Below are 22,500 nucleotides of genomic sequence, written 5' to 3' on the forward strand. Positions count from 1 at the left end.
GAGGTTTCGTCCTCGTACCACTGAGACGTGAAGATGCCGTAGAACAGCGTGTCTGAGGCGTTGCTGCCCTCTGGTGGCCGGAGGGTGAACACGTCCTGGAGGAGGTTGAAGGGAAGCTGTTTGGGCAGCTGACAGAGCAGAGGGGCTTTAGCAAAAGACGTCCACTTGTTCTGCAGAGTCCTCTGTCCACCGACGTCATCCTGAGGACATAAAGACAGAGGTCAGGGGTCATGATGAGGCTCACAGAATCTCTTCTTAACACGTTTATAGACTGGCTTCTATGTGATGTCGTCGCTTTACCGTTTTATTTCATTTTTGTTATTTGACTCAATATAATTTTATTTATTTCTCAGTTTATTTGAATCGTATGAACTGTCTCACTGATCTTTCTGTTGTTATTATTGTTTTTGCTGCTTTGTCTGTAAAAGCACTTAGTAAACTCTGTTTTTAAAGGTGCCGTATGAATAAAGTTATTATGGTTATTATGGTTATTATGATTATTACATCATCACCTTGCAGACTTGGGCCACTCTGGGGATCCTCAGCTCGTCCACGAAGCTGAACTCTTTCCCCACTTCACTAAAGAAGAAGTAGATCTTCCTCTCCGACGGGTCGGACGACGAGCCGACAAACGTTGGCTCTGAAATACAGGAAGTGGAGACACGAGGTCAGAATGTGGAGAAAGAGAGAAACACGAATCATATCTGAGTTATGATCACAGAATCATCAGCAGCTCGAGTAACGAGACGTTCATCAGTGAAGAAACAAACAGTGAAACACGGACGGAGTCAGAAGCTCTTTGAGACGTTCAGACGCAGTTCTTTATTATCATTTAGAGACAGAAAGAGGAAATGAATCATTGGGTCATAAAACAGGAAGTCGGTCTGACGCTGGTTTGGTTGAAAGTTTGTGAGGTTTTTGTAAATGTCTTTGAGGTTTTTAAGATGTTTAAACATCAGCGTTTTCATTTCTATGTCAACAGCAGACGACACAAAAACTTCAAGTGACCAGAGGAGCTTCAAGAGTTTTACACTTTAAAGACATGCAGTGCTGCTGTATTTGTACACTAGTTAAAGTATTCACCATCTTTTATTCAACACTTCTGTCGTCTTCCTCTTCATGACTCACCGTTTACTTCAGCTTATTCAGAAACACTGAAGGATTCTGGTTAAGTGATTTAAAGTAAACACCTCTTTCTCCTCACTCACCCTCCAGCAGACCGACGGACGAGTCCTGGCTGACGTCTTGGCGGCCATCTTTGCTGAAGTGTCGAGAAATCTGCGGTTTCACTCCTCTGAAGTCGGTGGTGGTGGCGGTGAACAGCTCGCCGTCTGCACCGAACACACAGCAGCGTTAAGAACGTGACTCACAAGCTCACACAGGTCAGCAGCACGAGGACATTTATGTTTGAGTGAAACATCGTTCTGACCGACGCTGATGGCCGAGCTCTTCTGCACCGGACTGTGAGGGCAGCGACCTTTAGCTTTAGCATTAGCATCATCACGGAGCTCCATCGAGAAGCTTTCTGCATCCTGAAGGAGACCAAACCACAAAACACCACGTTTAAGAGAAGATACTCCACTACAAGTCAGAGGACTACAAGTCAGAGAACTACAAGTCAGAGAACTACAAGACAGAGAACTACAATACATATAACTACAAGACAGAACTACAAGTCAGAGAACTACAAGACAGATAACTACAAGTCAGAAAACTACAATACATAGAACTACAAGTCAGAGTACTACAAGTCAGAGCACTACAAGTCAGATAACTACAAGTCAGAGGACTACAAGACAGAGAACTACAAGTCAGAGAACTACAAGTCAGAGTACTACAAGTCAGAGTACTACAAGTCAGATGACTACAAGTCAGAGGACTACAAGTCAGAGAAGTCAGAGTACTACAAGTCAGAGTACCCACAAGTCAGAGTACCCACAAGTCAGAGTACTACAAGTCGGAGAACTACAAGTCATAGAACTACAAGTCAGATAAGTCAGAGAACTACAAGTCAGATAACTACAAGTCAGATAACTACAAGTCAGAGAACTACAAGTCAGAGTACTACAAGTCAGAGTACCCACAAGTCAGAGTACTACAAGTCAGAGTACTGTGTTCAATATTCAGGAAAAACACAAAGTATTATTGGCTAAATGTAAGAATCAAATTAAAAGTACTTGCTTTACTTGTGTGACTGATGTATTATTATTAGTGCTGGGCAACGATTAAAATATTTAATCGCGATTAATCGCATGGATTTTTTGCGATTAATCGCGATTAATCTCATTGTTATGGCAAAGTTCAATAATGAATTCAAAAGTAGTGTATTGCGCACTTTTATCTTGAAAGTCCTGCTATATGAACAAAAGTGCAACAACATTTGGTTTGCAAACACTTTAAACAAATAAGGTTATTTTTAACAGCAGTATTCCCTTTACACAGCAGCAGTTAAAATACAGTTATAATGATTCTGATAATAGATATTCAGCTGGTGTTCACAAGTTTATCTCCATGTGTGTAAGAGATGATATTTAAATATACACCGTGAAAACTGCAAACATATCTACTTCTTTTTTTGTTTGTTAAATTCTCAGTAGTGATACTAAATTATGCTTATTATACATATTACAAACCAAACACTTTAAAAACTCGACAATATGTATTTTAACATTGTCGCTGTTGTAAATTGTTTGATTGCATGATTTACTTTTATTGTGAAGAGCATGAAAACGGAAGTGCTTTTACTTTGAAGAGACAGGAAGTAGAATGGTACGTGTTCCTGATGCTAACAATGTTGATACATAGAAAACCACATGTCGGGTGCAAGAGCGCGTTCTGTTCACTGTAACACTGCAACACTGCAGTTCAGGCAGTAAAGAAGCTCCACTTCACAACAGTCACGTTTGATCTGTGACGAGACAATGTGTGTGTGTGTGTGTGTGTGTGTGTGTGTGTGTGTGTGTGTGTGTGTGTGTGTGTGTGTGTGTGTGTCTTTGTGAGACAAGAGTGAAGGACGGTGACGGAGTGTAGGAGGGGTTCTGGACCCGGGGGGGAAGAAGGAACTGACGCCACACAAACACAGCTGTCCACTGCTTGCTGCCTGGTTCTTGTGTTAAAAATGTCATATAATAATAAATAAATAAAAAACTGCGTTAACGCGCGATAATATAATTGTCAGCGTTAATTAATGAATGCGTTAACGCGATAATAACGCGTTAACTTGCCCAGCACTAATTATTATAAAGGTATAATATAGAATAAATGATTCATTTTTAAGCACTAATTATTATAAAGGTATAATATAGAATAAATGATTCATTTTTAGAGTAAAGTACTTGTTTTACTTGTGTGATATTATTATAAGGGAAGTTATTAGGTATTTAAGAAATGTAATATAGTATAAAATAAATGATTAATTATCAGAAAAAAAGTTGTTTGACTGATATTTTATTATAAAGGACATTGTTAAGTATTTAAATGAGATGCTTAAATGCATAATCAGCATTATACCTGTCATCTGAAACATTTTAATCTCTAACAATGTGCTGTATCTTATAAATTGGTCATATGTTTTCATTTCGAATCTGTCAGATAAAAGTAGTGGAGTAGAAATATAAAGTAGTATGAAACTATGAACTAAAGTACAAATACATGAAATGTGTACTTCCGTGCAGTAACAGAAAGAAAACATGTAAATAAAAGTTGAGTTTGTGTGACGTACGATGAAGGCATCATGGGGGCTGAAGGCGAAGCTTCCACAGACGTAGAGATGAGACGAGTTCATCAACTGCAGAACACTCACAAAGTTCGGACAGTCGACCTGCAGACAGACAGACAGACAGACAGACAGACAGACAGAGAGACAGAGAGACAGAGAGACAGACAGACAGACAGAGAGACAGACAGAGAGACAGACAGACAGAGAGACAGACAGAGAGACAGAGAGACAGACAGGTGAAGAAAACTGACTTTCTCTGTTCTACTGAGTTCAGGAGACAACTTCCTGTTCTACCAAGAGAAGTCAAAGCTTCATGTGTTAAAGCTGCATTCTCTCTAGTGTCCACTAGGGGGCGACTCCTCTGGTTGTATAGAAGTCTATGAGAAAATGACTCTACTTCTCTCTTGATTTATTACCTCAGTAAACATTGTAAACATGAGTTTATGGTCTCAATCTCTAGTTTCAAGTCTTCTTCAATACAGCATGATGTTCATTTAGTAAATTATGGTCCATTTAGAGTCAGACAGACCATAAAGCAGGGGATGCTTTAGGGCGGGGCTACACGGTGATTGACAGGTCTCTACCAGCTTTCACCCTTTCAGTGTGTTTTTAGCTTAGCATCGCAGCATTTGACAGAGAAGAAAACGTTCCCATCAGACTAGACGGAGCAAAAAAATCATCATAAATCAATGAGGATCGAGGTTTATTCATAATTACCGTTGCGTTCTTTCCTTTATTTTGACAGTCGTTTATTTCACTCTGAGATGGACGCCACTTCACCTGGACGACAGACAGACAGACAGACAGACAGAGAGAGAGAGACAGACAGACAGACAGACAGAGAGAGAGACGGACAGACACAGACAGACACAGACAGGGAGAGAGAGAGACACAGACAGAGAGAGACACAGACAGACAGACAGACAGACTTTAATAAAGGACTTCACATATAGATAAAGCAAAGCATGATGGGAGTTTCAGTAGCTTTAACTCCGGCTCACCTTCTTCTTCAGACTGATGACATCACTCCGACTGACGTCCAATGAGAGGACGGCGTCCCGCGCCCCCACGTACAGGGTGGATCCGTCGTCGCTTAGCAACAGCGTGGTTGTGTTGTGGACGTCGGGGGGGCTGAAGAGGACCAGAGGTCGGTCCGGAGAGTCTGGACGCAAACAAACAAACAAACAAAGAAACAAACAAACAAAGAAACAGACAAACAAACAAACAGACAGTCAGTATTTAAAAAGGTAAAGTCCAATCTTTTATTTTCTTAACGCTCTCAGTGAGAATCTACAGAGAAGGAACATTTCTGTGTCATCTGCATAATTATGATTGTTGATGTTATTGTTTTGTATGAAGTTGTCTGATTAAAGCGTGTAAATGTTAAATATTAGAGGACCCAGCATTGAGCCCTGAGGAACTCCACTCATCACGTTTAATACCAATTTAAACTAAATACTTAAATTATTATTTTTCTATATTTAAATACACTTGCCACTTTTATGATATACTTGTTTTAACGTACTGTTATCTGTTTGTTCGTTTACTATAATTTATTGTACATTTTAATATTTTTCTATTTCTAAATGATGTCTTGATTATTGTGATTATTGTTATGCACCGGGTCAAATTCCATTGTATGTGTAACGTACTTGGCAATAAACGGTTCTGATTCTGATATAACATATTATATATTTACATATATTATTCATACATATATAATAATAATAATGACCTCACAGCGTACTGGTACACTTTACCTTCATACTACTTCTACTTCCTGTTGATAGCTGCACACAGCTCAGTTTATGTTTTTGTCTGCCAGTATTTTATCCTATATTTCATATATATTCTATTTTATTCCTTTATTTCTCTTGTACATTTTGTGTTGTATTGTCTTGGATTCTCGTGTATTTCTTCTGGTCCATCTCGTAGCAGCCTCGTGAACCACTGAAGAGGTTCAGATCATTAAACTACAACTGAGTCAGTTTCCAAAGCATATCGATGGTTCTTGAACAACTACAGTCAGTGGTCTCAGGACCCCCCGCCTTCCCATCATGCACCACGTCTGTAATCAGTTATTAATGCTGTGTGGTTCTTCTCACATCGATGGGGGTCTAAACAGAAACCTGGTTCTAAGTGTAAACCACACTGAGACTATAAGAGATAAATAATAATAACCAGCAACACTTCAGCAGTCAGCTGACCCACTTCCTGTTTCTGAGGCCCACTAAGTAGTTCAGGTCTGAGAGGATGTGGTTCAGAGCTGAGAGAAAGACTCTGTATCTGTTCTCAGAATCTGAAGAGAGACGAGAGTTTAAAATAAGAAGACACGACGTCTCACAGTGTGATTCACACACTCTGCAGACTTTAACTTTAACGACTCACAACTCATCTCTACGTGATTGTTTAGTGACGTATCAATGAAAGAGGATCCAGTAGATCCACCAGAAGCCTTCGACAAGAAGTAGCTTATAGATAAAAGTCTGTATGAATTAAACTATTCTGACAAACAGAAAGATCTACAGATGGAGATATGAGAGAATAAGTACAAACGTATTTCAGAAACAACTTTTACAACCAGAGGATCCAATGTGAAGAATAAAAAGTGATGAATATAAAATATGACGAGTGGAATGATCACAGCTCAGAATAGAGTCCATGAGAATCAGTCCGCTGAGACGTGACCTTTGACCCGTCTCTCTGGAGACACGTTCAGCTCGTCTTCATCCTCTGCTCACAGAGCCGACCGAGCAGCAGCTTATTAAAATCATTTCATCATACTTTACGACATCAGCGGAGATTAAAGTAAACGAAACATGAGATTAAAAAGCTGCTAAATGTTTCAACATTTAAAGAATCCCTTTGACTACTTTCTGCTTCCTTCAGACAGCTTCCAGTCAGGAAACATTCACGTCACAGAAGAAGGTCAAGTCAAACATTAGAGGACCCAGGATGGAGCACTGTGGAACTCCACGTGGTGCTCAGCTGCAAAACTCACAACTAACAAAAAGTAGTTCTGAAGAAAGAATCTGTTTGATATGAAGAGTGAAACTCGGGCATCGCACCACATCCAAACATTCCGACTGATACCCAGATGTGATTGGCCGGTGTGGTCGGTCTCACTTCATGAACAGACCTGTGACTCAGACTGGCAGCGACACGTTACAGTGGAATCTCTCTGACTTCATGGTGAAGCTGTCGCAACGACAGAATCTGCAACAGGAAGTGAAGCACAACGACCTCTGAGCTCAGTTTCATATGAAGAGCAGAGAAGAAGCTCAACCTCCACTATGAAGTACATGCTTAATATACTTTACTTCACTTGAGTATTTTTACTTTCAGACACTTTATACTTCTATTCCACTACATTGATGTATTGTACATTATCATACCTTTTACTCCTCTACATTTATCTGATGAATATATAAATATATATTTTAAAAACGATATATATATATATATATATTTAAATAATTAGCACATGAATGCATCAATAACTATAATACAAAGTTTATATATATATATTATTCTGCATAAGTAAAACTTTTACTTTTAGTACTTTACCACAGAGACACACACACACACTCACACACTAACACACACACACACACGCATACCCTCACACACACACATACACACAGACTCACAGACACACAGTCTCTCAGATCGTCAGACAGGAAGTGTGTGGCATCAGATCACATCAGTTTGTTCATAGTTTCATGTCTGAGTATCAGTTCATGATATTTATATTGATATTGATATTTATATGTAACATTAATGCTACATGTCAGAGTGTGACCCACTTCCTACGAGGTTATTATGGGATGTGTCAGTTATAATTATTGATTTTATCACCCAGAGTTTAAGAAAAGACCATTTTCTTGTTATGTTTATTATTGTTTTAATAGTTATTTTAATGTTTTTACGACTGAAGCACGTTGTAATATTGTTACAAGTTGTGTCTGGATAAATATTATTATTATTATTAGGATTATTATTATTAATTATTATTTCTTTACTGGGACTAGATTCTTTGAGATGAATCATATAAAGATAAACCAGATAAAACATGTTAATGACTGAGCTGTAGAGGAGCTGAACAGAGCCCCGCTAGCTGGTTCCAGTCTTCATGCTAAGCTAGCTGGTTCCAGTCTTCATGCTAAGCTAGCTGGTTCCAATCTTTATGCCAAGCTAGCTGTTTCCAGTCTTTATGCTAAGCTAGCTGTTTCCAGTCTGTATGTTAAGCTAAGCTAGCTGTTTCCAGTATTTATGCTAAGCTAAGCTAGCTGTTTCCAGTCTCCATGCTAAGCTAAGCTAACCAGCTGCTGTATAAACATGTTGATATTGACAGACAACATGTCTTCATCAGTTTCCTGTAAACATCAGAGAGGACGTCGATCATGTGACCAAACCAGATCGAATACCGAATAATTAAATATCTAGTTTGTCATATTTAAATAACAATAACAATACTTAACATAAATCTGTTTGGTGGACGAATAAAATACATTTATTGACAACAAATGATACAAACTCACCGGGATCAATTCATCAATTATTCATCGTTTTTATGCAATAAAGACATAAACTCAAGTTAAAGCTTCTCAAATGTCAATATTTTATGATTAGTTTTGGATGTTAGACGAAACATGACATCTATAGACGTCAGATTGGACTATAATAATAATATGATCAATAATAATACAGATAAATTACCTGATAAGAAAAGTAAAATAACAAGTTATCAATGTGATTCATAAAAGCACAAAATAAAACAAAATGTGTCTTAAGAATAAAACATTTTAGACACAAACACAGAATAAGAAACGTTTGTTGGACTCACTGAGGAGGAAGGAGGTTCGTGGAGGAGGCAGCGAGCCGGTGGAGCTCAGCAGGCCGAGGAGGAGCAGGAGGAGGAGGAAGAGGGATGGACCCATGATGAAGGAGCAGCTGGTGGAGGAGCAGCTGATGAAGATGTTTCCTCTTCACTGTTGATGGACCGACTCTCTGAACTGACTGAGTCTGACTGAAGAAACACTCAAGAGGACTCACCACTACTTCCTCTTTACTGAGGAGGAGGAGGAAGAGGAGGAGAGGGGGGAGGAGGAGGGAGGGGAGGGGGAGGAAGAGAAGGAGGAAGAGGAGGGGGAGGATTAGAATGTAGTTGAAGCAGTGATACATTTGATCACCTTTTACAGGTTAATTAAGATAAATATTACTAAACACAATAAACACACTAAACACACAATACGTTGTTCCTGTTCCAGAGCTTAACCGTTAATAAAGAACACCTTTCTTTATGGGAAGTCAAGTTACGACACTCTGACGAGGTTTGTATCTGCTTCCTGTTTCGCCAAGAAGGATTACAAAATAAAGGACCCAAAATGTTAAAAAAGGCACTTACAAAATAAAAGCTGTCAGGAAGTGATTATCTGAGGTAACTTGCAAATAAAGGTTTGTAAGTCGTTGAAAGGAAATATTCACCTTACTAACAGACCCTCTTATTAAGAGTCATTTACACACATAAGGAGCTTAACAAGGTTACTTTCAGCTCCACACAGGACAGGAACTGTGGTCTCCTGAGTGAAAGTCCTGTTTGTTTGACTCCTCCTACCCGCCTATATTTCTTTCACTAATCAATAACAACTTGTTATCCTAAAAAACAGTCACGGAGATGCTTGTAGACGTTTTAAAAGCCTCAAGTTCGGCATTTTACCATATTGCTTTTAACAACCAGTGAACAGGAAGTGACCATATCTGGACTGAGGAGGAGTGACGTAGAGACGCCGTATACGTCTCTGGTAGAGACCTGTCAATCACCGTGTAGCCCCGCCCTAAAGCATCCCCTGCTTTATGGTCTGTTTGACTCTAAATGGACCATAATGTACTAAATGAACATCATGCTGTATTGAAGAAGACTTGAAACTAGAGATTGAGACCATAAACTCATGTTTACAATGTTTACTGAGAGAAGTAGAGTCATTTTCTCATAGACTTCTATGACTTTAAGGCGTCGTGTGATTGGCTGACGACTGAAGCAGCTACGACACGTTCAGTCAAGTTCAGCGTCTTTGACGGACTGAAGCTGAATGCTTTCATTTAAATGATGAGTGTCAAATAAAGTAGAAGTATATAAAGTACAAAATGAAGTACTCTATTAGTATCAGTATCACTTTAAGGGTACTGGTACTTTGAACTCAACGTGTAGACGAACAAACAGTGAGATGATGTAGAAACAGTTTTATTGAGGACGTTTTCCTCTAGCAGCAAACATGGAGACAACAAGACGCTAACAGCATGAATACTAATCAATCAATCAATCAACCAACCAACCAACTAATCAACCAACCAACTAATCCATCAACCAATCAATCAATCAATCCATCAACCAAACAACCAACCAACCATCCAATCAACCATCCAACCAACCATCCATCCAATCAACCATCCATCCAACCAATCAACCAACCAACCATCCAACCAATCAATCAACCAATCAACCAACCATCCAACCAACCATCCAATCAACCATCCATCCAACCAATCAACCAACCATCCAATCAACCAACCAATCAACCATCCATCCAACCAATCAACCAACCAATCAACCATCCAACCAACCATCCAACCAACCATCCAATCAACCATCCATCCAACCAATCAACCAACCATCCAATCAACCAACCAATCAACCATCCAACCAATCAACCATCCATCCAACCAATCAACCAACCATCCAACCAACCATCCATCCAATCAACCATCCATCCAACCAATCAACCAACCAACCATCCAACCAATCAATCAACCAATCAACCAACCAATCAACCAACCATCCAACCAACCATCCAATCAACCATCCATCCAACCAATCAACCAACCATCCAATCAACCAACCAATCAACCATCCAACCAAACAATCAACCATCCAACCAATCAATTAATCAACCAACCATCCAACCAATCAATCAATTAATCAACCAATCAATCAATCAACCTACCAATTCTTGTACATTTAAGAACTCTTGTTTTGTTCAGTGAATCAAAGGTTTTTGTATAAAATAACGTTTCTATTATCAAAGAACTAGTAAAAGTAAAAAGGGAAATAAAAGATTCTCCTTCAAAATAAAAGCATCACATCATCATGAATCCTTTATATTTTTCATCCAGTTCGTCTTTGGCGTAACCTTACAAACATTCTTCTTTGTCTCAGATAGAAATCTCAAGTCGGGTTAGAAAAATAACTAAAACCTGATCCAGCAGAACCAGACGGGGTTTACTGGGACCAGTTCTCCCAGTAAGAGGGTTCACTTCTGGTCCAGCTGTCAGAAGATTTAAGAGTTAAAATAGAATCACTTCAACAGGAAGTCTAAGAGTTCAAGAATAAAGTCAAATTAATTTAGAAAAATGCAAAATATATTTTGAGAAAATTAATGAATATGAAAAAATAAAGTGGTGACGAGAAAGAAGTCTCAATATTACAAGAAAAAGGTCTTAATATTTAGACAATTAATCATGTTTTCCATAAAATAAAAAATTTTGAACTTTATTCTGAAACTCTCAGGTTGTGTCCCTGAACGCATCATAAACACGCCATCAGTCTAAACCTTTAAACCTTCATCTGATCTCAAGTCTTCAGAACGGTCCTCTTCTGGTGAATAACTCTTTAAACCATCTGATGATGATTCAATAATAATAAACGTTTACTTCTTTAGAAGAAGATTATAACTCCATGATGATGTCATCTATTCGTTCATTCATCTGCTCTTCTAAAAAAACTTCTACATTCTGTGGTTTCTAAAAAACCAAGTTTGAAAGTGAAAAAATATTTCTCATGAAACTCCTCAGAGAGGGTCCAGTAGGTCCAGGAGAGGGTCCACAGAGGGTTCTGTAGCAGAGGGTCCTGTAGCAGAGGGTCCAGTAGAGGGTCCAGTAGAGGGGCCTATAGAGGGTCCAGTAGAGGGTCCAGTAGATGGTCCAGTAGAGGGGCCTATAGAGGGTCCAGTAGAGGGTCCACAAAGGGTCCTGTAGCAGAGGGTCCAGTAGAGGGTCCAGCAGAGGGTCCACAGAGGGTCCTGTAGCAGAGGGTCCAGGAGAGGGTCCACAGAGGGTCCAGCAGAGGGCTCCAGACCACAGTTTGAGAACCCCTCTGCTAGTTACTCTTTACTGTTATCACAGGTTCGATCCCCGTCTCTGGGTCCTTGAGCAAGGCACTGAACCCCTGCTGGGGCGCTGAACTAATGACACCAAGACACTTTAATGTGGCCGTGGGTCAGAGGTCAGAGGTCGGGGGTTCAAGTCCCGAGTGTCCCGGTGCTGCTGAGCAAGGCACGCTAACATCTATTTACAGTGAGAATCAGACGACTGAGTGCAAAGTGGGTAATAAAGTCTTCATCTTCTTCATGTTTTGTGTGAGCGTCTTCAGATTAAATGTCTCTGAAGACGCTGAGTCAGCTAAAGAGGAGACGAGTCCACTTTGTGAGGCTCAGAGGGAGGAAGAGGAGGTCGTCTGCAGAGAGACAATAAAACACTTTATGTTTTATTATTCAGATGAAAACTTATAATATTCTGAGAGTAAAGTCACATTTACAAAATAAAAATAGTCACAATATTTAGAAAAAAAAAATGGCCCCACTTTAGGATTTTACCCCCCGAGGGTCTGAGTCTTGTGGTAACTATTACTAGTTATTAACTAGTTAATAACTACAACTAGTTATTAACTAGTTAATAACTAGTTATAGTTAATAACTAGTTATTAACTAGTTATTAAGTAGTAATAGTTAATAACTACTTAATAAGTAGTTAATAACTAGTAGTTAATAACTACTAGTTATTAACTAGTTATTAACTAGTTATTGGTGGGACGGTCGTACCTGTTGCGTCCGGCTCTGTGTTGTGGTGGGTTGGTGGCGGCGGCGTAGCCGGGGTGGGGGGGGATGAGGGGGTGGGTCGGCGGGGGCAGCAGGCGGGGCTTTATGGGCACAACAGGTTTGAGTGGAACAGGAACCTGAAGAGAGGATCATGGGAAATAAACAGGAACCTCAGTGCAACAAAGTGTATGAGTTCCTCTTCTTCCACAGATTCATTATTGACTTCATCTATTCTGATTATATGTTATTTAAACTTGTATTCATTGTTTTAAATGTACCGTCAACAAAACTCAACACTTCCTGCAACTATGCTTCAAAGTAAAAGCATTTTAGCAGCTGAAAAAGCTTTCCTGGTAAACTTTTATTGTGAAACATATAGAGGAAGTGATTTTCACTGATGGTACGGAGAGAAAACAGCAAAGTGGAACGGAGTGTAATTAATGAATTAGTGAATAAAAACAGCAGCATTGTTGTGAGCAGAAAGAGTGTCACATGACTCTGCTTGTAACTGGCGAGCCCGATGCTCACTTTTGTCCCTGAACGCAGCACAGCTGTCGGGTATCGTGATGTCAGATCTCAGAACACGTGACCAACCAATCACAGCTCACCTGATACTCTGATTCAACCAGTAAAATCCTCTCAATCAGGACCAACGATTCACATCCTGTTTACATGCTGAGTACATGCGAGCTACGTGCTAACAGCTAGCAGGTGCGGTGTACCTGTCCAGGTGTGAGGGGGGAGGGGGGGAGGGGCTTGTTGGGCGGAGCCGGTCGCCTCCCCAGCAGCTGGAGGGTTAGTGAGGAGGAAGAGGAAGATGAGAAGAGGAAGTCAGGAGGAAAACAGAAACAACGTGCTGCATCTGTTACATTTAAAATACAGTGATTAGTGCAGCATGCAGATTAAAACGTAGAGACAGGAAGAAGAATCATGCTGCAGACTTTGCTGGATGAAGTACTCAGATCTTTATATAGTTAAAAGTACAACAGTGTACAAATACTCTGTTACAAGTAAACGTCTTGCATTCAAAACTGTTATTCAAGTAAATATATTTAAAGTACCAAATGTAAAAGTACTCACTAAGTAGAAATATATAAATCAGTGTTTCTAAACGTTTTTTTGGGGACCGATGAATTATAAACAGGCCTCATCAATAAATCTATAAATCTATAAATCAATAAATCTATGAATCAATAAATCTATGAATCAATAAATCTATAAATCAATAAATCTATAAATCAATAAATATATAAATCAATAAATATATAAATCAATAAATATATAAATCAATAAATATATAAATCCATCCATTATTTCTGCCATTTCTACATCACCTGATATGATCTTAGAAGAGGTTTCCTTTGTTTCATAAATGAGTCTTTTTATTTCCTGTCATCAGTCAAACGTGTTACATTCACTGTCTTTAGTGTCAGTAGGAACATTCAGCTCCCTCATGAGGCTCAAAGCTGAACTGCAGATAGAAAAGTTGAATTAAAGACGAGAGATTAAATCCTGCGACCACCTGAGGGTCCCGACCCAGTGCTTGTGAACGACTGATTTACATGATATTAATGTGTTATATTCATGTGTTCATCACTTTAATGACTTTATATTCTGCTGTTAGTTTAATCTTTAATATGACATCATCATTATTAGCTGATCAATAACCTGAATCTGTAAATAAACTATAAATGTAGAGCGGTGAAGAATATAATATTTACTCTGATATGAACAGAAGTATAAAGCAGTAGAAGAAGGAAATACGCTAGTAATAGTTTGAGTCTTTCTATTTCATGATACTTTATACTTCTACTTGTCTTCGTACTAGTACTAGTTAGTAGTACTTTGTTGTAGTTACTAGTATTATGTACTAGTTACTAGTACTCTATACTAGTTTCTAGTTAGCAGTACTCTGTTCTATGTACTAATACCTTCTGTTCCCAGAGTCAGAACTGAACATGGAGAAGCAGCGTTCAGGTTTTCTGCTCCACATATCTGAACAAAGTCCAGAAAGCTGCAGGTCTGCTGAGACCCTCAGCTCCTTTAAATCAGGACTGAAGACTTTTCTGTTTGCTGCCTTTAATTCAACCACATTCAAGGATATGAATCAATTCCTGCATTTCTGCATTTTACTACTGTATTTTATTTCTTACACTGCTTTTAGTGTTTTATGACTGTTTTTAATGTTTCAATGAATGTTCTTAATTGTTTTTAAATCTCCTTTTCTTTTGCCTTATGTTCTGATGTTTTTAGTGGTTTTATGTGAAGCACTTTAAATTACCTTGTTGTTGAAATGTGCGATACAAATAAACTAGCCTTGCCTAATACTAGTTAGCGACATCTGTACTAGTTACTAGTTACTAGTACTCTGCAGCGTGACACAGCTGGGCGTGAACACAGGCAGAAACACGACAGGTAGACTGTACCTGGTCGGGGGGGTCGGGGGGCAGAGGCCTGGTGGGGGGGGCAGCTCTCTGTGTGAGGGTTAGAGCAGCAGGAATAAAAGAGCAGAAGAAGAGCAGCAGGAATAAAAGAGCAGAAGAAGAGCAGCAGGAATAAAAGAGCAGAAGAAGAGCAGCAGGAATAAAAGAGCAGAAGAAGAGCAGCAGGAATAAAAGAGCAGAAGAAGAGCAGCAGGAATAAAAGAGCAGAAGAAGAGCAGCAGGAATAAAAGAGCAGAAGAAGAGCAACAGGAATAAAAGAGCAGAAGAAGAGCAGCAGGAATAAAAGAGCAGAAGAAGAGCAGCAGGAATAAAAGAGCAGAAGAAGAGCAGCAGGAATAAAAGAGCAGAAGAAGAGCAACAGGAATAAAAGAGCAGAAGAAGAGCAGCAGGAATAAAAGAGCAGAAGAAGAGCAGCAGGAATAAAAGAGCAGAAGAAGAGCAGCAGGAAGAGAGGTCAGTGAAACACTGGATTCAGGGGAACTCGTCTCTCTTTATTTCCTTTCAAAGTTTGAAAGGAAATGAACCCGAGGAGGTGAAACTAAATTACATTCAGTAATTTTTCATGTAAAGACGAGTTCAAATAATATTTGTTTTTATATTTATAAAAAGTCTTTTGTGTGAATGTTTTCCTCGACTCAGATCAGATCCAAAGGTTTGGATCTATGAAAACAAGTCAAACAGAAGAAAAAGAACTGGACCAGAACAAGAGAACAAGAGAACAACACAACAAGGTGACGACAAGACGACGACAACAACGACAAGACGACAACAAGACGACAACAAGACAACAAGACAATGACAAGACGACAACAACACAACGACAACACAACGACAAGACGACAACAAGACGACAACAAGACGACGTCGACAACAACACAGCGACAACAACACAACGACGACAAGACGACAACAAGACGACGACTACAACACAACGACAAAACCACGACAAGACGTCAACAACAACAACGAGACACTGATCGGATCGATCGACGCAGACGTTAAGGCCTCTCGGCGGAGGAGCTCGGGGGGGTTACCTGCGGCGGGGGTTTTAGGGCGGGGTCAGGGGGGAGTGGCTTAGTGGGAGGAGCAGGTCTGTCATGAACCTGATAGGAGAGAGAAACAGGAAGCGGAGAGACAGCTGATACGTGCGCAGCAGGTAGGAGGTCAAAGGTCAAAAGGTGAGGAGGTGAGGTCTGGAACCAGAACTTCCAGGTTCCTGGTCCAGACCTCACCTTCACTCAACAGTTTGTTCAGTGTTTTAATCCAAATGTAACGAAAGGATCTAATACTTCTGTTTTTAGAGAATGGACACCATTTCCCAGAATCCCACAGGCCGTCTGTGATCACAGGTGTTTGCGCCTCCTTGTGGTCGCTTTTAAAACGGACACTGACGTGAACGTGAACACTAATATTCTTTGATAGGGCTCATGTAAACAGATGATGATATCAATATAAATATATACATATGTATATATACATATATATATTATATATAAATATATATATACATATGAAATTAATTAAGACTTTTACAGACTGATGTTTTTGTCATGACAGGTTTTATTCTGAATATAGCACTTTCTGATTCCATATGTTGACATTCTTCAGGCTTTAGCAGCATTCTGTGGACTTTTGAATGCAGCACGTTTAGAACGTACGTCTGTGTTTGAGACACACGTCTGTTTCCTGTTTACGGCGTCGGAGTTTGTTCTCGTTCAAAGTGGTAAAAAGAAAAGCTCGAAGAACTCAGCGAGCGTTCAGCATGACCGCAGCAGGAGCAGTTATTTAAAGGACGTGTAGATGTGAGCGGCTGCATGTAAACAGGATTATTAGTGGAATATTAATTAGGGAATAGCATACTTTTTCACAAAAAGGGCGAAATCCAGATACAGGAAGTATGTTTTCTGTTTGTTTATGATTTATTTCTTCAGACGTTAGTAGAAGAGGTGAAGCTCAGGACAAACCTTTTTATTTATCTCTAACATGAAACAAATAAGTAAAAAACAACAACAACAATAACCAATAAAATGAAGAGCAAACAACATGAATAAATACTTTGTGTCCCATAAGGAACAAGAATGATCGTACCTTGTCTCCATAACTCAAACTATTAACTCAACATTTATCATAGTAAACAAACACATTAAATTCAACTTAAATATGTTAAACTGACGTAACTTAAACCATCTCTGTATCTCTTAAAAATGATCTTCTGGATCCATATTTGAACCCCACTAATTGAAATACGCCCGCTCTTCATAGTTCATACCAACACAAAGCTCTTTTTAATGTAACTAACTACCTTTGAATGACCTGAATGATTTCCTGAGTCTGTGAGGTTACCTCTTTAGTGGGCGGAGTCAGCGGGATGTCGGTCGGGGGGTTCAGGTGGTACCTCAGAGGTCGGACCTGCTCACCGTTCCGGCCGTCCACTCGCTCCATCACCGGCGTCCTGACCAAAAAAACATCATCGGTTTCATCGTCACATATCGTTCTATAGTGATGCATTCAAGGACGCTCAGACATGTGAGAACTCACATTTCTCTAATGTGATAGTTTGTGTTTTTCTGCGATGTTTTAAAGCGACATTATGGAACTATTTCATCTTAAAATATCAGCTTCAACATCATGGTGATGCTACAGAGACTCGTATTAGAAGCAGTCATCAATGTCCAGAAAGTTTAATTTACTTGCTGCTAAAGTAACGCTAACCGCTAACTGTAGCCGTCAGCTAGTTAGCTCAGTTAGCCGTGCTGCTGGGAGCTGAGAGCGTTGCTAGAAGATATTGAAAGCATTGATCTGAAAGCAGATTTTTTTTAAACAAAAAAACGTTAAAGGGGTCATCATTTTCTCTCTTATATCTGTTTTATGTCAAAACATCTTTAAAAAACTGCATTTATTCATGTTTCTCACCAAAAACTACATTTTACAAGATTGCATTTGAAAGCATTATGAGAGCATCATAATTTATTCACACTGTAGTATTTTTTACTGAATAGAGCTTGAAGGCATCATAATGTAACGCCATGCAACGTTAACGTTAGCGGTTAGCTCCGTTATTTATCCAAGCAGGACTGTGCTGCTCACCGGCTGCTAACAGCTAATCGCTAACTAACATTAGCTAACGTTAACTAACATTAACTAGCATTGACTAACGTTAACTAACATTAACTAGCATTGACTAACATTAGCTAACATTAGCTAACGTTAACTAACATTAACTAGCATTGACTAACATTAGCTAACATTAGCTAACGTTAACTAACATTAACTAGCATTGACTAACATTAGCTAACATTAGCTAACGTTAACTAACATTAACTAGCATTGACTAACATTAGCTAACATTAGCTAACGTTAACTAGCTCTCCTGCTGGTTTCATGCTGTCGGACTAGTGAGTGATATCAGCCGGTTGCTCCGTGTAGTGTGCTCGATGTTTGTCTCGTTAGCCGAGTTGTCGACTCCCGTAAGTGACGTAATCATGACGACCTTTAGTACAGCCGTCCAGAGTTACGACAGCGGTCTTTAAGTAAAACTGTAGCAGCGTCCAAATCTCAGAAATACGAAGTATGGGTAAAAACATTTACTCAGAATAGTATGTCAATATTTTGTATCGATACTCGGACACCAAGTATCGACATTTTATTGTATAAATTAATAATATTGCAAATAAAAGTGTAAACTTTTGAGATGAACCGATTAAGAACTTTATCTTCGTAGATAAAACAGACGTTGACATAATTTGCAGTTTAAAAAAAGGTACTAAATCTCCGAATATATTCACGCAATAAGAGGCTGAACAGGTAAACCGGTGTGATTTTAATGATCCAGTGACCACAGCACAGATCTAAAAACATCACCACGGACACAACATCAAACAACGACTAACACGTCACAGATCTCCAGCTATCCAACCACATGACAACACGACGAGTTCAGGGTCCATTCTGCAGTGGGAACAATCAGTTCTCTCTCACATGTAGAGATTTATCCTCCAATTAGAAACTACAACAGACTACCAACAGTCAGCCTTAAAGCTGCAGCTCCGTGGTCTCCATAGGGCTCTCAACATGGCGACGGCTGAGACTCTATTCTCAGGTAGACATTCCTCCACTCATCTTTACATAATAACTGTTTTGATGTATGTATGAATTAATACTCTGAATGTCGTATAGAGAACCTTTAAGCTTTGAGGACTTCATTACCCAGAATCCTCTCTGACCTGGCTGATGTCTCACCACACAGTATCTTACGATACAGATGACGAGCTTGATCTGTGGTTTGTGACGAGGCTGACTGAGTGAGACTGGCTGGAGGGATCCGTGCAGCTTAGAGGTCTGAGGTGGATTTCCTCTGCAGGTGTGATCAGGTCTGAGGGGACCTGAGGGTGTGATCAGGTCTGAGGGGACCGTCAGCGAGGTGAAGATTTAAACCAGCTATAAAGTGTATGTGGAGCTAACGTTAGCATCATTAGCTCGTCTCTCAGCTCCTCCAGGACGTCCTGAGATGTTTAACGTGAAGCTGCTTTAATCAGAGGAGACCATGAAGACAACAACTCCCATGATCCTTTGCTGCTACGCCACGTCAACAAACCACGTGTTTTGGCAGTAAATTAAATATTGTACTTTTAGAGTCTGTCGAACAGTAAAAGCTTCACCTCTCTGACTCTACGGGGACTGACTATAGACCAGGACCCAGCAGGACCAGGAGTACCTGGAGACGTGGAGGGGGTCTAACTCCAGACCCAACATCTCCAAGTGAGTCACACTGCATTATGGGTAAGAAAACAAACCAGACTCTCATGAGTGTTTATGAGTAAATACTTAAACTGTTAAAACACACATTGAGCTTTGTTTATGTATTTGACAACAATCATATACTACAAGTACGTACATTATTATATATAATCATATGTTCAAATATACAATATTTATATTATATCATGTTTATTGTCATATATAAATTCATATTATAATAATATAAATATAAAGATAGTTCTAATAGATTTTTTTTATGAAAACAGAATTGCAGGAAAAGTGTCAAAATGTTTCAAGAAAAGTATACATATTAATAACATATATTATTAATATATATACAGTGCCTTGCATAAGTATTCACCCCCTTGGATGTTTCATCCTTTTGTTGCTTTTATACATGAAATCATGGTCAATATAATTTGGCTTTTTTGACAAGAATTTGCACAAAAAAAAACTCTTTAATATCAAAGTGAAAACAGATTTTTACAAAATAATGTAAATTAATTAAAAATATATAAGGTAAAGTAAAGATTGCATAAGTATTCACCCCCTTCAGCTCAGTGTTTAGTAAATGCACCTTTGGCTGCAATCACAGCACTGAGTGTGTGTGTGTGTGTGTGTGTGTGTGTGTGTCTCACTCAGGCTGGCACAACTGGACACTAAGATGTTTCTCTATTCTTCTTCAAATCAGCTCCAGCTCTGTCAGGTTGCTCAGGGATCGGGCGTGAACAGCTCTTCTCAAGTCCAGCCACAGATCGTGGATTGGATTGAGGTCTGGGCTTTGACTTCCACTCCAGAACATTCACCTTGTGGTCTTTGAACCATTCTGTGGAGCTTTTGCTGCATGCTTGGGGTCGTTGTCTTGCTGGAGAATAAATCTTCTCCCAAGTCGTAGTTCTCTTGCAGACTGAGTCAGATCATCCTCCAGGATTTGTGGATATTTTTCTGCATTCATGTTCCCCTCTACCTTTACAAGCCTTCCAGGGCCTGCTGCTGAGAAGCATCCCCAGAGCATGATGCTGCCACCACCATGCTTCACGGTAGAGATGGTGTGTTTGTGCTGATGTGCAGTGTTTGGTGTTCACCAAACATAGCGTCTAGTCTGATGGCCAAACAGCTCAATGTTTGTCTCATCAGACCAAAGAACCTTCTTCCAGTTGACCTTGGAGTCTCCCACAATGCCTTTGGGCGGATTCTTTCTACAGTGTCTTTCTCTTTGCCACTCTCCCATACAGCTTCGACTGGTGAAGAACCCGGGCAACAGTTGCTGTATGTACAGTCTCTCCCATCTGAGCCACTGAAGCTTTGAACTCCTTCAGAGTGGTCCTAGGTGTCTTGGTGGCCTCCCTCATCAGTCCTCTTCTTGCCCGGTCACTCAGTTTGTGAGGACGGCCAGCTCTAGGAGATTTAAACTAGTCCCATCCTCCTTCCATGTCTTAATGATGGACTGAACTGAGCTCTGTGGGAGGTCCAGTGAGGTGGAAATATTTGTGTAGCCGTCTCCTGACTTGTACTTCTCAATGATCTTTTCTCTGAGTTGCTTGGGGTGTTCTTTTGTCTTCATGTTGCAGTTGTAGCAGGAACACTGATGAACCAGAGACTGGAGCTCCCAGACAGGTGTGTTTATACTACAATCACTGACACACATCAACTGCACTCAGGTCATCTCCATTTCACTACTTGTGACACTGCTGGCATCAACTAGCTGCACTTCTGTTGAATTAGGTCAGTCACTTTAAAGGGCTGAATACTTATGCAAACACTTATTTTACACTATATATTTTTAATTAATTGACATTAGTTTGTAAAAATCTGTTTTCACTTTGACATGAAAGAAGATTTTTTTGCAAATTCTTGACAAAAAAGCCAAATTATACTGACCATGATTTCATGTATAAAAGCAACAAAAGGGGAAAACATCCAGGGGGGGTGAATACTTATGCAAGGCACTGTATATATATTATTAATATATGTTATAAATCATGTTTTAAAGGTTTATGGACTCCTTATGAATAAACAGATTCATGTATTTTCATCACTTACGTTATCTAGAGCAGTGGTTCTCAACTGGTCTGGCTGCGGGACCCACCATCACCCCTTAATGACAAGCCGCGACCCAAGACCCAAATTATATATATAATATATATATATAATTTGGGTATATCTATATTCAAGAAGTCTAGTAGTAGTAACGTCTCTGTGTAGTAAACAACTGACAAATCAAATAAAGAAAGTACACATCAATTATATTTTAACAAATATTATTCAAATTTTTCAAATGTAACTGAATGGATTATAAATAATACATAGAAATACATAAATAAATGTTCTTCTCATTTCAAGTAAAATAAAGGCTGGATTAAAAAATTTATTTCGTAACGAAATTAATTTTAGAAAAATTATTTTCACTGAATTGATCTGCAGCTTTAAACTCAGTTCATTCAGGGTGAAGTGAAAAAGCCATAATATCATATTTTTCTCATCTTCTAAAAAGAGAAATTAGTGTTGGAAGAATTCACCTCTGTGACTCTGGTCTCTCTGGCCAATTTTCTCTTTTGGAAATCGTCCTATGATTTGACTTTCACAACTCAATAGTCCCGCTCTGCTGTCTGTATCCTCGTCTCTCCTCTGTGTGTCTCTAGCTGTGTCTCAATTCAGGGGCTGCATCCTTCGGAGGCTGCATTCGTAGACCGGTAGCGTCACAGCG

The 22,500-nt window shown here is 39.4% G+C and overlaps 2 protein-coding genes across 3 annotated transcripts in view; both read right to left on the reverse strand.

The window, feature by feature from the left end:
- LOC142934075 (semaphorin-4A-like) overlaps window positions 1–8,941 on the reverse strand; it is a 17,775-nt gene extending 8,834 nt beyond the window's left edge. Inside the window, exons 1-8 of one of the 2 annotated variants that reach the window (XM_076078461.1) lie at window positions 8,565–8,941; window positions 4,720–4,880; window positions 4,436–4,498; window positions 3,722–3,820; window positions 1,430–1,532; window positions 1,209–1,331; window positions 513–640; window positions 19–200 (exon numbers count right to left, since the gene is read on the reverse strand). In XM_076078461.1, coding sequence (XP_075934576.1) covers window positions 19–200; window positions 513–640; window positions 1,209–1,331; window positions 1,430–1,532; window positions 3,722–3,820; window positions 4,436–4,498; window positions 4,720–4,880; window positions 8,565–8,658 — 953 coding nt within the window. In that variant the 5' untranslated portion in view covers window positions 8,659–8,941. The remainder of the gene's footprint in view (window positions 1–18; window positions 201–512; window positions 641–1,208; window positions 1,332–1,429; window positions 1,533–3,721; window positions 3,821–4,435; window positions 4,499–4,719; window positions 4,881–8,564) is intronic. The other variant, XM_076078460.1, reaches the window with a different exon arrangement.
- A 1,005-nt stretch (window positions 8,942–9,946) lies between these two features.
- Window positions 9,947–22,500, reverse strand: part of adam15 (ADAM metallopeptidase domain 15) — a 30,821-nt gene continuing 18,267 nt past the window's right edge. Inside the window, exons 20-24 of the mRNA XM_076078378.1 lie at window positions 17,379–17,487; window positions 16,070–16,138; window positions 13,314–13,379; window positions 12,595–12,728; window positions 9,947–12,230 (exon numbers count right to left, since the gene is read on the reverse strand). Of these exons, the coding sequence (XP_075934493.1) occupies window positions 12,176–12,230; window positions 12,595–12,728; window positions 13,314–13,379; window positions 16,070–16,138; window positions 17,379–17,487 (433 nt within the window). The 3' untranslated portion in view covers window positions 9,947–12,175. The remainder of the gene's footprint in view (window positions 12,231–12,594; window positions 12,729–13,313; window positions 13,380–16,069; window positions 16,139–17,378; window positions 17,488–22,500) is intronic.

The sequence above is a fragment of the Anarhichas minor genome, unplaced genomic scaffold (genome assembly GCF_050575085.1).
Source record: "Anarhichas minor isolate MPS153535 unplaced genomic scaffold, ASM5057508v1 ptg000066l, whole genome shotgun sequence".
NCBI classification, from domain to species: domain Eukaryota; kingdom Metazoa; phylum Chordata; class Actinopteri; order Perciformes; family Anarhichadidae; genus Anarhichas; species Anarhichas minor.